General features: G+C 33.5%; 1 protein-coding gene across 1 annotated transcript in view; it reads right to left on the bottom strand.

Annotated features, from left to right (window-relative positions):
* Positions 1–17159, bottom strand: part of gpam (glycerol-3-phosphate acyltransferase, mitochondrial) — an 80098-nt gene that overhangs the window by 13342 nt on the left and 49597 nt on the right. The window contains exons 12-19 of the mRNA XM_039776545.1: positions 14213–14298; positions 11774–11889; positions 9839–9909; positions 8896–9160; positions 5904–6034; positions 5339–5416; positions 4065–4202; positions 1087–1276 (exon numbers count right to left, since the gene is read on the bottom strand). Of these exons, the coding sequence (XP_039632479.1) occupies positions 1087–1276; positions 4065–4202; positions 5339–5416; positions 5904–6034; positions 8896–9160; positions 9839–9909; positions 11774–11889; positions 14213–14298 (1075 nt within the window). The remainder of the gene's footprint in view (positions 1–1086; positions 1277–4064; positions 4203–5338; positions 5417–5903; positions 6035–8895; positions 9161–9838; positions 9910–11773; positions 11890–14212; positions 14299–17159) is intronic.

The following is a 17159-nucleotide window of genomic DNA, read 5'->3' as shown; positions in this document are numbered from 1 at the left end:
TGCTCAAAAAATATATTGTAGAGAAAGCTGGTAAGAATAATTTAATAAATATATTATTCAGCTTCATTTTTCTCCAAGATTTAACTAACAAAAAGATAAAATCAATTTCTCAAAGGGTCAGAAACTTCAAAAATCAGAGTTGGTTAACACTGAGCCCATTAGCTTTTATAGTCTTTTAAAAAATAAATTCTAATTATTTTAAGAAGAAAATCTTAAGTTGGGCACTCATTTGTTACTCTGTAATGGAAAAACTGCAAAAGAGCATCAATGGATACATGATTCTTGTGTGCTTGTACATATATTCAGGACTCCACTTTTTATGACTATCATAACAAATGGAATCAAAACTTTAAAGGCTGTATAAATTAAACTTGAAATGCAGTATTTTATTCTATAGTCAATGGTTTCTCGCTCTTTTTTCTTTGCTCAAGCATTATTATACAGTCTAATTATTAGATGGAATCCTTTTTAACATAACACATTATGTCAGGTTTACTTGGCTGGAAAAAAATACATGCTTTATTATTTTTCAAGGTTGCATAAGATGGATTTGCATATATACAGTTCCTCAACGAGTCTCTTAAACTGGATAATTTTCTATAATGTTTAGGCTTTGCAGTCTACTAGAAGAAGAAATATTGGAGATGAGATGTTTTTAGATTCATTCCTCTATATATTCAGGATGAAGTTATCAAGTCATTTGAGTACATAAATGTTAAAAATTACCTAGCAAAATCAAGTAAAGCACACTATTGGATGGCATGGTGGCACAGTGAAAAGTGCTACGGATTCACAGATCCTGCTTCCTAGGTTTGAATCCTGCATCCCTTTGTTGCCCATGTGGAGTTCCTGTGTCTCTTCTAGGTGAATCCAGTACTCCTCCCACAAAACCCAAACCCAAATTGACCTTGTGTGAGTGTGTTTGCATAAACTGGCCCTGCACTGGAAGAGCACCTTTTACAGCGCTATATAACCAGTGGTTTAAGATAGGCTCTGTTCCATCAGCCCTCATGTCCCTAAATTGGAATAAGCAGATTTAACAATATTATTTTATAATCTTCACTCTTAATCTTTTCAAGTACTTACCAAAAGCTGCAACCTTCTTCTTTGTCCTTGTAATAAAGAACTTAAATAGCTGGTGTGTGTATTCAGATTCTTTAACTGGGCCACTGATACTGTGCAAGAAGATAGCAGCACAGCTATAAGCTTCTAAGACAGGACCTAGCATTTTTTGCAGAAAGGTCAAAAACTCTTGGTGTTCTGGGGATGAGCTGACCTGTAATGAATGAAGCAAAAGTTTCACACAAAGGTTTTCTGACTTAATGGTACCTTGACAAACACATATAATGCAGTTACGTCTTCAAATAAATCTCAAGTGGGCAGATGTAGCTCTTAAAATTGCTTGAACAACAACTGCAGCAAGCCATGTAGCTCTATGGAAGAATTTTTCCTCCACAAGATCACCATTTTCTGTTTTTATTACTGGTGTCATGAGATGCACTCTTCATTTCAGTAAATTCAGCCATGCTTTTGCTAATTTTAAAAGGAATAATCTAAAATACAATGATAGCTAAATATTTATAGATCTATACACACACACTCGTTAATACATATGTTCTACAGTATATTAAAAACATTATTTGGTTAAAAGCTTAAAATGTGATAGTTTTCTTGGAATGCAATGCAGCACAATGTTAATTACATGACTGTGTTGATTTAGTTCCCAGACTAGTCAAATTCAGTTCTTCTAATGGTGTGTTCAGTTTTTTTAACATGCGTCTTTATTTTAAAATATAGCAATAGCATGCTTCATCCTTGATTTATTTTTACTTTGTCAACAGTGGGACATTAGTAGTTAAATATTAAGCTGACAGCACATTAATGGTGTTATTATAATAGCCTTGTTATAGCTGAATGTAAGCATCAGAGAAGTCATTAGTGGTTAAAAATAAAAATTTATTAAGCAGACCTGTTTTAAAGAATTGTAGCCTCTTAATATGTGCCAATGCTTTCTTCCAGTTCATCTTACTTCTCCTACTCAGTTGCTCCTAACCGTTCCCAAGGCACGTTTTAAAGCTCGTGGTGAAAGGGCTTTCTCCGTCTGTGCACACAGGCTCTGGAACTCCCTTCCCTTAGTGGTTAGGCATGCCGCTTTAGTCGCCACATTCAAATCACGCCTAAAAACTTACTTCTTCACATTGGCTTTTAATTCTTAACCTGTCTCATTTCCACTTGATTTTTGCTATTTCTCTATTTTACTGGATCCCCTGACCTGTTTTTTAGTATCTCTGTCTTAATTCTCTCTTAATGTTTGTTTTTGATATTTTGCTTTTAGTCCGGCTTGTTTTAACTGTACAGCGCTTCGGTCAATTGTAATGCTGTGTTTTTAAGCGCTCAACAAATAAAAATGGTATGGTATGGTACTGCAGAAACCCTTACTTGGCAGCACTATACATACTAATGGTTCAGCAGTTACCCTTCCAACTCCCATTGTGTGTAAAAACCGGACTCTAACAATAAGTTCAGAAACACTAACATATGGAGGATTTTTGGAGTGGAACCCAATATAACATTTTCTCACCTTAATGAAGAAAGCAAAACAAATAATCAAATTCTTAGAGTAATGTTAGAGTATGCTTCTGATACAATTCCAGGCACTTGCAGAATCTATGCAAAGGCCCATTCTGTTGGCCTATAGTTAACAAATGGTTTATTAAATTAATATTTTCTGCTGTTGTTTTATATTTTACGGCTTACTTACATAAAGGAAGATGTGCTGAACACTGCTTAACTTATCTGACTGTTTCACAACCCTCTCTTTTTTTTGTTTCAAAAGCTTAAGAGCCGGAGAGGACATTGGAACTCTTCAAAAATTGCAGCTTAGTATGAGGAAAAACACATTAAGAGTCAGTTTTAAAAAAAAAACAATTAATTATAGAACATTATGGAAATTTTAATGTAAATCTTTTAATTTTCTTCTGCTCCCTTTTTTGTTCTCTTGTCACTTTTTTTTGTATTAAGTTTAATTTTGTCTCTGACTCTTCCTCTGTAATTACCTACTTCTTTTGTCTTAATGCTGTTTGGCTCACTTGTTCCAAGTGTATTTTTCGAAGCATAAGGTGTTTGAAGACTTTCTGATTATCTCATAATTACTTGGGAGACCCAAAGAAATCCAACTTTTTTAGCTTCCTGTTTGGAAAATCAATTTTCTCTCTCGATTATTTTTCACAAAAAAACTAGTAAGATGCATATTCTTTAAAAATATCACTTCCAGATTCTGAAAAATGGCCCATTTCTGAGACTCAAACAGACAATTGGCAATTTACAAAACTTGTGGCAATGAGTCTGCCTGGACTCTACTGAGAAAGGTCACAACAGATCAAGTATAAAAGTCACTTTGTTTATTATCTCGTACTGTTGACCACAAAATGTGTATAATATTGCTACTGCAAAAAGTCATGGTATCATTTCAACAGTGCATATACTAACGCAACAATTTCCATTATTATTATTTGCCCCTTTTTGTGATAGTACTTGTGATAGTGGTTAAATCAGCAAGTTATATACATTCTAAAGAAATGGTTGTTATATCAATTAGTCACTGTAAATTACGCCAAGCATGACAGAATTTGGGTATGTGTGTAAAGGTGCCTGATATGAATACAGCCTTCCCATACTGATGTTTTAACTAACTGTACTTTTTCAAAGATTAGTGATAAAAACTCACTTTACAATTGACATCATTCAATTCAAGTTCAGAGCAGGCCCTCTTTCGCCATCTACTGGCAGAAAGTTGTATAGTATTAAGGAAGGGAATGGGTAAATGTGCAACTTCAAAAAAGTAGTGGATTGTCAAGCAAGAGGTTATTATGACTTTACCTATAAGCTGAAAGAGAAAGTATTTTTGTATAATAAAATGAAAAATTACTTTGCATTAGTGTAATGCTAAAAATAATGACAAGAAAATCATTCAAGTTTAACAAATGTTAGTCAATTAACATCTTAGAAGCAATTTATTTAATAAATATCAATTGTCTATAATCCCTCCCCATAAAGAGGGGTACCTTAATATATCGATCTCTTTGTTCTTCTCCAAAATCACTGTCTTCATCTTCCTCATCACTCCTCCAAGACATAGGCTCTGGGTATTTTTTTGACCAAGCTTCTTCAGTAGGGCTAGGGCTAAAATCCTCTTGGTCTTCCTTGAAAAAGCAAAAGACAAAGACATACGAGTATAATATGACCAAGTAAACCTGCTCAACAGCCATACACTAATATCTATTGATTCATCAAGTTTCAGAAGCCGCTAATTCCAGTTAATCATCATAAATTACCAAAGCCTGTTCAGAGTAAGGGGATTGAAACAAAACAACCTCTGTACTTACCAAAAGGTGATACTGTATCCTTCCGTGAGAACCCTAAATCCAAAGCGGACTGTTTAATTTATGTTAGGTAGAATGCCCAGAGGGGACTGGGCAGTCTAATGGTCTGGAATCCCTACAGATTTTATTTTTTTCTCCAGCCGTCTGGAGTTTTTTTTTTTTTCTGTCCACCCTGGCCATTGGACCTTACTTTTATTCTATGTTAATTAATGTTGACTTATTTTATTTTCTTATTGTGTCTTTTATTTTTCTATTCTTCATTATGTAAAGCACTTTGAGCTACTTTTTGTATGAAAATGTGCTACATAAATAAATGTTGTTGTAATTTTATAAGACAACTGTACTATAAAATGGAAAAAATTATGTACATGTTGCGTGCCACATGTGGTTGTATTTCATAAAAAAAGCATATGTCCGTGCTTTCTTATAGCACATTTTTCAGTAAATATATGAAAACATATATATGAAAATATTCAGTCCAGTTGCAACTTCTTTGTCTAATAAAATTCATTTTTGCACTGAAGAGTTGGAATAAGATTTGTATATATTAAAAGTGACATAGCAACTTGTAAATGAAGAATAATATGCCTTATATTACAATTGGTTGTACATTGGCAGCAGCTGTAAGTGTACCAATAGTAATATTTCATGAATGATAATTACAACCCAATGCAAAAGGCAACCATGAACTTTTAGTATATACAAACATCTACTTTTGAGTTACATCATTAATGATGTTGTTTAATATGTAAACCATGTTTAACTAGATATATTTTGCTGATTTCCATTATTTGACTTTTAATCTAATCAAATATTAAATTATTTTAACAGCAAAATGTTCCCCATTCATTGCTTTTTAATCTTAATGATCATTTTGAAAATTTATCTGTGCTTATGTATACATACTTAATACAAAGATGATGAGTTATGATTAAAAAACAGATTGCAGTACCAACCTCGGCAACTAGAAGAACACCAAACTGGATTAGTCTGTCCACAGTTTCAAGAAAAACCTGGTAAATCATCTGACAAGGCTGAAATGATGAAAAATACTTCAAGTTAAGGACTCAGTCAAATACAGTAGCTCAAATGAGAGAAAACATTTAATGCTAACTGCAGTCGTCTGTCATTTACTGGTACACTTACCCTTTGCAAAATTAAGGAAATTATATTAATAACTTTCCTACTGAAATCTAACTACTAAAAATTAAATATGGCAAACTCCAATTCCATTCCTATATACCAAATAAACCTATTTCAACTGTAGTAAAATATTTAAAAAGCTTCTCATTTTCTGTTCAAACTAGTCTTTCAATAGGATTACAAAATAAACAAACAGTAATACAGTATATAATAAACAGCACCTTAACGTTTTTTCTGCATTTTTAATTATGGGTCTGCTTAGGTACCATAAAATACTCAACATCCATTTATAAAGACTCTTTCTTAGCCATACACTCATTTTATGCAGATGTGCAGTGATCAAATAAAAAAGAGAAAAAAAAATATTCTAACACTGACCAAGGCAACTGCTACTTCGTTTGACAAGAAGTGCGATAAATCTGCAGCCTTTCGGATTAATTTTTCTTGGCTCAGTGTGTTGTTTTGCTTTTCTGCTTTGTTGTCCTTCATCATAGACAAAATGCAGCATGCTACAACATAAGTGAAAATGCTTTAACTATGTAGGAAAAACACTCGATACATCTTATATAATACCAAGTTGTTAAGTGTCATGCAGATATACAAGTGTCAAATGCTATAATCTGGAAATCTACCCTATCCTACTAACAAGACTGCTGGGCAGCAGTTTATTTCAATACATTGCCATCTATATAATGCAGCACTTTATTTATTTTAGACCAGACTGGCCTACTAATAAGTAAAAATCTTTAAAAAAGGATGATTCTAGTAATGTTACAAAAAATGCTGATGCTTAAAAATTTAAACAAAAGTGGCATAGCAATGGTTAAAATTCAAATTTGAATAGCCAAGCAGAAACATAACACGATGTATCATATAGCATTAGTAAACCTATTTTTCTCATTAGTATATAACCTTGAGTATTGTTAATTGCATTTACAGTATACTTGTATATTACAAAATTCATTTATAAGCCCAGATCACTGCCCACATGTAAAATATAATTAAAATAAAATACAAAATAATTTAAATCAAACTTTCTGTTCAGAAAATATTAAAATATAAACTTATTCCACATTTTTCAAGCATTTTTGAAGTTATTTGTTCAAAAATCATAATATATATTAATTTGCATTTGTGTTTTTAAGTGAAGCATTTTTTTTTATAAACTTTACAAAATGGGTATCAGGCCCAAACATGAAAACAAAAGCCTAAAAGTAAACCAATAACTGCATCCATTTTTCAAGGCAGAACATTATCAAGTATTAATTTCTCTTGTGATTGCTCACTTATTGCCAAACAGCAATCCATGTAAATTTAGGAAGGAAAAAAGCTAAACATTTTTTTGAGATTCAGCCATTTTTAAAAGGTGACCTGATTATAAACTTTCCTTCACTAATCTTCTACCTCTGCGGAAACCGCTTAACTGGAGGTTTCACTTCTAAATGTCATCTGTGAATTGCCATCTCTGTCCTGTAGACAACTAAACAATAACCACTGTAAAAAGTCACAATCACTTACAGTCTTTCACTACATATGATGAAGATCACAAACAAATCTGAAAAACTGTCAGCACTGTCATTATTTCAGTCATGAACTAGGGAAAGCATCTGTAGCAGTGGAGCAATGATGTACAGAGATTAGTCCTGAATTGCCACTAAAATTTTGACTTCAGTATCAATCACGTTGAAGGAAAAAAGGGGGATGGGCCACAAAGTGTGTTGAAGCAATGATCCCTCGAAGCTCTGATCACATCAACGCAAAGGGCCAGGGGGTTATTGGGCTTGGAGGTCCACAGTGAAATTCTAACAGCATTGTAGCGTGTCTATTAGTTTTGCGAAGATTACGAAAGTTATATTTTTTACAGCTACAACAATGAGTGGTGCGGGGGAAATTAAAAGGAAAACTGACTTTTACTTCTAGTAATGAAGACCCAGAAATGCTAGTACTGTACAGTTTTAAAATTTTGGCTTATCTGTACTTTTCCGGTACTGGTATACAGCTCAAGCCTAAGAGAGATATCGCTGCAGCAATTTGGATTAACGTGGGACAGCACTATTAGTGGTATTTGATAAGGTAATAATGATTAATACATATAAGATGGGCTTGAGTAATTGTCTACGATGAAGAAAGAGGTAAAGTTATTAAGTCATAAATGTTGTCTTCAGCTGTTCTTGTATTACCATGTCCTAGCAGGACCCATCGAGCAAATCCCAAATTTGATTTGGTTTGCGTCAGTTTTTTACATTGCAGTTTTTCCTCTTTGACATAGCAGATCTATTGGCATTATGAAATTAGCATCAGCATGCAGGTGGCTTTGCCTCTTACAAAATCCTTTGGCTCTGATAAAAGCAGAGCATAATGCTGGAAGGTGGCACACTGACTAACACAGCAGACCCAACAATGTACAAAAATGCAATAATAAATAGTTGATTTTCTTTTCTTGACATTGATACACATCCAAGACTGCACTAAGGGTATAGCCGAAAGGATATATATTTACTGACAATATGTGAAACACCCATTAGAAAAACAGAAATTTTCGTTTAGTGTGCATCTGCTATTAAATCAATGTGTGGTACGTAATTCAATGTGCGTAGCATTACTACATATATGTAAATAAATAAATAAATAAAAATTATTTAAAGATGCATATACTGCCGGGGCACTGGCACACATTTCTGAACCATGTATAGTGACAGAAGCATACTCAAATCAGCATATTGACAACCATGCCTGCCACTATATCAGACACTAGGTACACTTTTGTGCAGAGCACCATTTGTTATAATTCACAGCTGAATATTTGCATTGATGAAACATAAATTGAGAGACAAAAGGAGGAAAAGATGTAGCCTTAAGTTATGGCAAAGCTTTGGACAACTGGTGATATTGGTGCACACAAGAAAAATGTCAAAACCCTACCTACAATGGCAGCCGTAAGCAGACAAGAAAACAGGAAATGTACCCTTACCTCAAGAAAAATAGTACCAAGAATCTGTGATCAAATTTTACTTCCAGCTTGCTGTTATTGTCATACATATACCTCAAAAACATGGAACGCACATTTTGTTAAATTGCAACCTCTGCTGCTTCAAATTTGACATATTCAGTAAGTTTCCAGGCTTTTTTTAAAAAATGGAGGCTCCATAAGTTGTCTTAAAATAGAAGAACAGGCTAGGTATTTTTTAAAATGTATAAAAAAAATCTTAATTTTAGAACACAATATCATATGGCAAATTAATATATACTAATGAATGTGAAGCAATTAAATTTCGCTTAAGAAAATACCCAACTTATTTTTAAAATGGGAAAAAAACAAGCTAAAATGAGAATCGGGGAAAAAAACAAACTAAAATGAGAATCTTCTTACCAATGATGGCTTCAGTAATGAATACATGAAACAACCCATTGCTATAGAAGTTAAGTTCGAATAAGGCAGGGATGGTTGTGCTGGGTGATACAAAGAACTCAGTATTGCGACTAGCACTTGTAACATTCACACAGTTTCCAAGAAGGTGCAATGCATGCATGACAACATCCTCTGATGTACCAGAAAAACCTAAGTCATAATCTCGGGTAAGAACCTCTTCTTTCATTGAGAAAAAATCTTCAACTAATTTAGACAAGTAGACACCCTAAAAAACAGTAACACAAAATTCAAAAATGTTATAGCAAGAGTTTCTTTTTCCATACATGGTTCATACAGTATTAAACTAGACTGAATGATCAATACCAACAATATTCCTTCATGCATATGTAAACTTGTATAATGTGTTTTACCGCACTAAATATTTCAGCAAAGGTCAAAGTTATTTTAAAAGAAGAAGTAATTGTTACCTATAGATACATCTAAAAAAAAACAGAAGTACTTTTTTAAATTTTCCATGTACAGTTGTCTAATCATTTCTAGCTATTTTTTTCTACAATCAGACCAAACAGATCACTAATAAAAGTTGAGCATGAGTTTGCATTCATCAGTAACATTTGCACATCTATAATATTAATGCAGAAATAATCCAAAACATCTGGATGAAATATGAAAAATAGGTTATTAATGTTATAAGGCAGATGATTTTTAGATTTAAGTCAATATTTATTTTTCATAATCCTCTGGTTTTTGAAATTATCTAAAATATTCTGACATTATTGAAACTACTCAAGAAACACTATACACTATTCAGAAATAGTGTGAAAATTAAACACCGGATCAACCATCTTGCCATTCTAACAATGTCAAGCCTATTTTAATATTAACATTTCCATTTTCAAAAACTTATTGTCAAACATGAAACTGAGCCCTATTGATTTCTTACCTGCCTGTGTCTGTACAGTAGTAAACAGGCAACAATATGAGTGGACATCACAGCTGAAGATTTAACAGCGGCTGGAGAGATGGAAAAAAAAATCTCAGAAAAAGTAAGCAATTAAAATTGAAGTAAATAGTTTCCAAAGTAATTCAACCTTCAGAATAGAAACTGGGCATGTTATAACTTAAACTGAAATCATAACAAACAAATGACCTAATGTGCATTCTGTTAAAGTTACAGTTATAACCAAACCAAGAGTGGAGGAAAGGTAAAACCTGTCAAACTGTTTGACACACAACAATTTAGTACACTTGCTATGAATGATACACACCAAATAACTTAGAAGATTAGATACTCTTTATGTTCTGCTCGATTTCAGACAGGATTCTTTGAACAAAAACACTGGTAAGTTTGTGTCTGGAAGATAAGAGTCTTAAAGATGATGCATCATAATCCACATATAATTAATTAACCTTTGTATACAGTGAGTCACAGTAAAACCTTTGTAGACCCTTTCCAGCATTATTCAACAATCAAGAAGGAATTAAATAAATGAATGTAAAACACTATGTGTGGAACACCTTAAGGACATTTTAATGGAATATTCTGTCAGTAGGCATATATCTCAGTCAATATGAAGAATGGGTTATACGGCACTATTAGAAATGTGCCAATGTTAACAAGATTGTCTACTGTTTTTCTATGATTTATAATTTCTCTCTGTATCCAAAGGATCATTGTTTTTAGTATGGAGATCGCCACTCACTAATACTCTCAATAAATAACCACTAACCCAATGGATTATTTAAACTATTTTTACATAATGCTAAAAAGACTAACTGCAGTAACATAAATTCAAAACACTAAAATTACAACCAGTGTCTTATTTTGTGTCCAGATATTTTTGGGAAAGAAAACCTATTTATGTAAAGTTCAGATGCAAATTAGTTAATATTTTCAAATGTAGTTTTATGCCATTCAGTATGCATTACACATGCTTGCTACTAAATTGTTGCCTGGGTTACTTGTTTAAAAGTGTTTTTCAAATTAAATTCTACATAAAACTATTTATACAGCTATCCAGTAACGTGAATTCTACATATTCATGCGTTTTGCAAAGTTATACCATTTTGTTCAGATCCATTTATGTTACTTTAATTCCAAGATGCCATCTGCTGGTGAAAGCAGGTGAATTACAATGTGTAAAGAGAAGCTTGCAGCAGCTCATTAATAGTGGATTTTTTTGCAAAAGGATGCCACAAATAGTAGAATTGACATGACTGTATTTGCAATGTTTGAAAGAAACTAGATATATTGTATGTGAATGACTGTAAAAATATAAAGAAGCTAAAGACTGTTCATCATGAACAACAATTTAAAAGCCTGTAGTGATTTTGGCCCATTGTTAAAGCAGCTATGATTAATGTACACATGATGTTACCACATCTACAGAAGAGGTACAAAAGCTGAACTGCCTCTAGCATTTTATAATACATAGGTCAGATCTGTAAATTTGGGAGTAGAATTAGCTGTATGATGTAGGATACAGAATGTTGCTTTTATGGTTGGTCAGCTCTTGCCTGACACTCCTACTAAGCCCTTCTCATGAATTGCTCAGGCTGTAATTAAAGAAAATATTTAGGTATTACCAGAAAATGCAGCAATTTACAGACGTTATACTATGGCAAGTTTCTTACAAATACAGTTTCACCCCACTCGCAATGGACCACTTCTTATTGGTTCCCTAATATCGAGGAGTACAATTTATTTACACATACAGATGTGTAATACTGTATAATGTTCTGTGAATGACACACTTTTACAGACAGAGCTAACTGAAATATACATCACTGTGTCGTTAGTTAAAATATTGGAATTTCCATGTTTAAAAAAGGAACATTGTTCTACAAAAAGTATTAAACAGAAAGGCAATGCACTTACTAAACAAAACATGCTTGGCTAAATTAGCTATCACTTGTCGACGCCACGGCTCATCTGTTAGTTCTCTAGACACAATGTGCTCTGCTTCTTCAGCTTCAAACAAAAGCTGGTTTGGCCTATAGCATAAAAAAGGAATTGGTCACAAAACAAAATAAAGGGGAGATAATTTTAATTACCAGCAGCAATAATGCTTGCTAAAAACCACACAGATTCAACAACAATCTGTTGAACAGGTTTTGACTACACATGGAAAAAAAGAAAAACAAATTTAAAAATGTAGAATTTCACCAAAATTGTCAATAAGGTATATCTTTCATAAGCACATGTGCAAATGTCTCAATAAAGATAAGTATTATACAAATTTTTCAACTTACATTAAAGGAAATGTAAAAATTTACCACAAACACTTAGACAGCCTCATTATAAGTTTATATTAAAGTCAACTGTTTACAGACAACAATCATGGACTTTACCGATAAAAAATTACTGTTGTATCATGAGTAAATCTGCATTATTCCATTTTTCTTATTCTAACATATAAACCTTTATCTGTGGTACCAACTACACATGCAAGCACTATGGCACATATTTCAATTAATCAATTTGATTAAAAGTCTCAATTGAATCGTATATTTAAAATTCTAACAAAATTATAAACCTCTTAACTGTTATTATTGCTCTTCAAATAATGATGGAGGTGGTGAACAGAGAGCTAAGTAAAGCCTGATCATTGGACTTCTTGTACGTTTGACAGTGTCATGCATGGGCATCTGAGGATCAGCTTCTGGACTCAGCTATGGTATAATATTCCACTCGAGGGTGAAAGGGGGTGCTGTCACTAATGGTATTGTCTCTTTTTCCCTTCACAGTGCCAAGAATGTGCTCAATTAGGGTAACTAAGCCCCTCCAACAACATCCAAAGAAGTTCCACCTCTTAAGGTCGTGACCCTATAAAACCAAAAGTCCCTACAAGAAGGTGTCCCAGTTGGTATTTGACCCATCGTATGACAGAGCTCCCGAACCTTGACTTGCTTTAAAGACCCGATTTTTCAGAGAAGCCAAGCTGGCTAAACAGGTACTGGAAACTCCTACTTCTACTGTGCCACTAAGTCATTATTTTTATTTACTTTGTTGCACTGTGTTAAAACTCGGTTAGCAACTATTTTCTGGGATTCCTCTACTCCTTCAGTCCTTTACAACAGTTCCATTCAGATGATGAAAACAAAACAGAGTTGAGAGAATACTGAAATTGAAAGCTGGTATGGAAGTTAGTGCATTTAATGTAGGTAAGATTGTGGTGATTATTAGAGATAAACAGAGTGACCGGAAGAAACAGATGGCAAAGTTTCACATATAGGTGTTGGGAGTAACCATCTTTAGCATAATAGCTGCAGTAAGGTGGTTCAAAGAAGATGAGCAAATGCAAAGACATTTCTGCAGGTTCGTCAGTCAGTCATTTTCAATTCTGCTTTGTCCTGAACAGGGTTGCAGGGGTCTGCTGGAGCCTATCCCAGCTAGCATAGGGCACCAGTCCATTGTGGGGCACAAAGATACATACATATATACACACACACAAAGCAGGTTTTGAGCCCAAACTCTTTTATGAAAAGTGTCTGCAGATTAAATTAAGTATAACCTGACATCAGCAATAAAGTGTTATAAAACGTAAGGCATATATTGAGTATGGATGGAAATTCTAACTGATGGCTAAAAAATATGTAAGCTGCTCCCCATTCAAACAGTAAAATCAAAGACCCTAGCCATCCTGCAGAATTAACATTTCCCATTTCTTCCTCTTGGAAAGAGATGCAGGGACAGTTTGTTCACAGATCACAAAGTTACTGAACAGAAAACACAAATAACCAATATTGTAACCCAACACTACATGTAGACATACTAGCCAATATATATTGTACTCTTATGTGTGTGTGTGTATATATGTGTCTGTTGCAAAATATTTATTTTGAGAGTGGAAAGCAGAATATTCACAAAGTGGTTATGTTGAGCTTTACTATAACATAATACAATTGAAGGAAATTTTGGTATGTAGATAAAAACAGGATTGTCCATAAAAAAAAAAAAAAAAAAAAGGTTTTCAAATGTGATTAAAATAACTGGGACAATAAGGTCTGCAAAAAGATGAATCAAGTAGTGGTGGAGGATGACATGAAAAGAATGGGCTTCACTACATAAAATAACTCAGTTCTTTGAAAATTGATAAAAGAAACTTGGAAAATACCTGGCCAAAATGTACAAACCCAGATAATAACCTTTAAACCAGTTGTTGCTGCTTTTGCTTATCTGCTGGTAGCTTTACAATATTACTGTCTAGTGTGCACTTCATAGAAATGTAAGTTTTATTTAATATGATATTAAACACATTGCTATTATAATTTTATCAATAAATAATTATAAGTTAATTATATTTCAGGTACATACCGCATGGAAATAATGGTTGGAACCAAGATTTCTTCAAGAGTAAGAGGTGCAGGGAGCTGTCGCTGCCTTTGATTATGAAGGTACTCCTAAAATAAAACAGTGAGATGCTGAAACTGAACCAGTTTAACATATTGTGTTAAGTTCTATTTTGTTCAATACTTTTCAACAGTTTTGAGCATATCTTGCATAATATTTGCATCTAGTTCCTGAAATTGGCCTGATAACTGATTCAGAAAATCTTGTACTTGTAACAATTATACAAAACACTAAGAAAATAATCTTTGTGAAATGTGCTCAGCTAACTGATAAATATTATATACCCTAAATACCTCATAAAGTACTACATAAAGAATGCAGCAATAACTGGTGGGAAAATTGAATATTACTCCTAAATGTCACCATGTTGCAGTGACACAGACATTACTATTTTTTATTCCACAATTGATTAGTATGTAAGTTTAAAATATTCTTTATTTTTTTTAAATTATAGCACAGAATAAGAAGGAATTTAAAGTTTTAATGAAAAAGTATGATGTCAGCAGGCTTTGTTGAGATCATAAGGAATGGCTGAATATAAGGAGATTTACAATGCCTAAAAGACACATGAAGTTCACATATATTGCAGGTTAAGCAATTTTTAAATTTGTCTGTGGTAAGGTCTGCGCCACTAATCAGTGCACTGCATGTCCCATCAGTGCAATGTATCATACACAAATATTTATTCAAAAGGATACAATTTATTTTTCAAATATATAATTTGGAGTAAAAATCAAGGTGTCACTGCAGTCTTGAAGCTCAGATATGGGTCACAGAAAATATAAACACTTTTAATTAAGTTACTATCCTTTTTGTCAAACTACATGTACAATATTAAATTTTCTTTTTCCTTCTGTAACTATTCAAAGTATACTTTCAAAATAGTTTCAGCATTTGCTTAGGATAACAAATTTGTGGGACATTGTTCAAACTTGTCTTACATTGAGAATTTATTTTTCAGACATTACATAAAAGGTAAATCTGAAGTTCAAAACAAATTCCTTATACAGAACCAACTACGCTATTTTTTTTTAATAAACCAATGTTATCAGGTTAGAGCAACTGCTCACAAGCAAACCCTGTATTTTCAGTGTCACATGTTGCTTTAATGTACCAACTGGTACAGCATTTAATAATGTAGGATGAGACACTTGTGTAACAAGTGTTAAGAGTAAGTTCTACTTAAAAACATAATTGAAAGAATCTGGCACTACAACATACACACACATCACTAGACACTGCTTCATTTTTATTGATTTTAATTAGAAGCAGATAACCTTCCATACAATCAAGTCAAACTTAAAGCAAAGTTTAACCCTCACTCAACAGAAACAGAGGAGAGCCAACAACCAAAGCTACTCTTTAAAAGCAACAAGAAAGGAAGAATATCATTTCTCCAAAACGGAAGCTTATTTTAAAATGTTACTGATTAGATTTGAAAGTGGTGGGGTGGGATTCTTCCAGTTGAGCAAAATAAGTTTATGTGCTAGTAGTGAGGGAAAGACAATTACAATGTGTTTGTCCCTCTCCACTTTAAGTCTGTCTGGCAGTACACCAAACACAGATGTTAATGGGTTTGGAGAGATTGTGACACTAAGGCTGCCTGATAGGTATTGAAAGATTTTTGTCCAAGATGTTGTTAATTTGGTACATGCCCAAAACATATGGCCCAGTGAGGCTGGAGCTAGATTACAACATTAACAGGTTGAATCTTGCCCTGGAAACATTGGGCAACTTTAAACAAGATAAATGAACTTGATAAAAGACTTTAAGTTGAATGATTGAATGCTTTGAGCATATGGAACTAGAGTGTATTTTGTGCACGGCTGCCTTCCCGTTTCTAAAATATTAATTGACAGATCATTTCCTCAACGTACCCTGGGATACCTGAAAGGAGAGGACTTTAAAATATTTTTAAAAAATTGTGCAGATGCTATCTGAGTCTTCAAGACTGATCAATATTACTTTTCAAATAAAACTAGGAGGGAGGTGAGGAAAATTGGGCAGGTTCTATTTAGCAAAGTTTCTAGCTTGAAAGTAGTGGAAGAATTGTGTTGATGAGAAGTTAAATCTGGAGCGTAACTGTTTGAAGAATGTGAAGACATTAAATTAAGTACAAGTCTCAGAGTATTTTAAATCCCAAACATTTTACAAACATTAAATACTATATATGTTTTAGAGGGTGGAAAAAGGTGGCTATCATGTACAGGTGCAACCAATAAAAGCTTATTTGTCTTAAAGTACTTCCCACATCGGTTGTATATTCTGAGAGAATGAATGGCATTTGGATTATTAGTGTATTGACGATAATTTGTATTTACAGGGAGCATGGAAAAAAAAGAAATACTGCAAGATTTTATTTCTATTGCAGAACAGGCTTGTGTATATTCACCAATTTGTTTTGATGTCCAGGGGCCTCATGTATAACGCCGTGCGTAGAACTCGCACTATAACATGGCGTAAGCACAAAAGCCGAAATGTGCTTACGCACAGAAAAATCCAGATGCAGGAATCTGTGCGTACTCCAACTTCCACGTTCTTCCGTTACATAAATCCCGATCAGCGTGAAAACTAACGCTCGTGCACGCGCATTATGTAACGCCCAAATCCTCCCAGAATTACACCTATTTGAATATGCAAATCAATATAAATCGCCCTTAAGCGCAGCCTTCTGTGAAAAGACAATGGGAAAAGCACAGGGAAAATATAAGAATTTCAGCGAATACCAAATGGAGGCAAAGGAAAAACATACTATTTGTTCAAATAAACCGTGGTATAATCAACAAAATGAACTTGATCGAGTGACATAGCGTGTTGGAGAAACTTGAAAGCTCACATTCACAAAATCGCACAGTGCCAGAAATAAAAAAGAAGTCACATATCAAAGTTGCCGTGAAAAGAAGAGTTGTAA

This window comes from Polypterus senegalus, chromosome 1, assembly GCF_016835505.1.
Source record: "Polypterus senegalus isolate Bchr_013 chromosome 1, ASM1683550v1, whole genome shotgun sequence".
NCBI classification, from domain to species: Eukaryota; Metazoa; Chordata; class Cladistia; order Polypteriformes; family Polypteridae; genus Polypterus; species Polypterus senegalus.
This window is presented reverse-complemented; position numbering and strand designations above follow the sequence as displayed.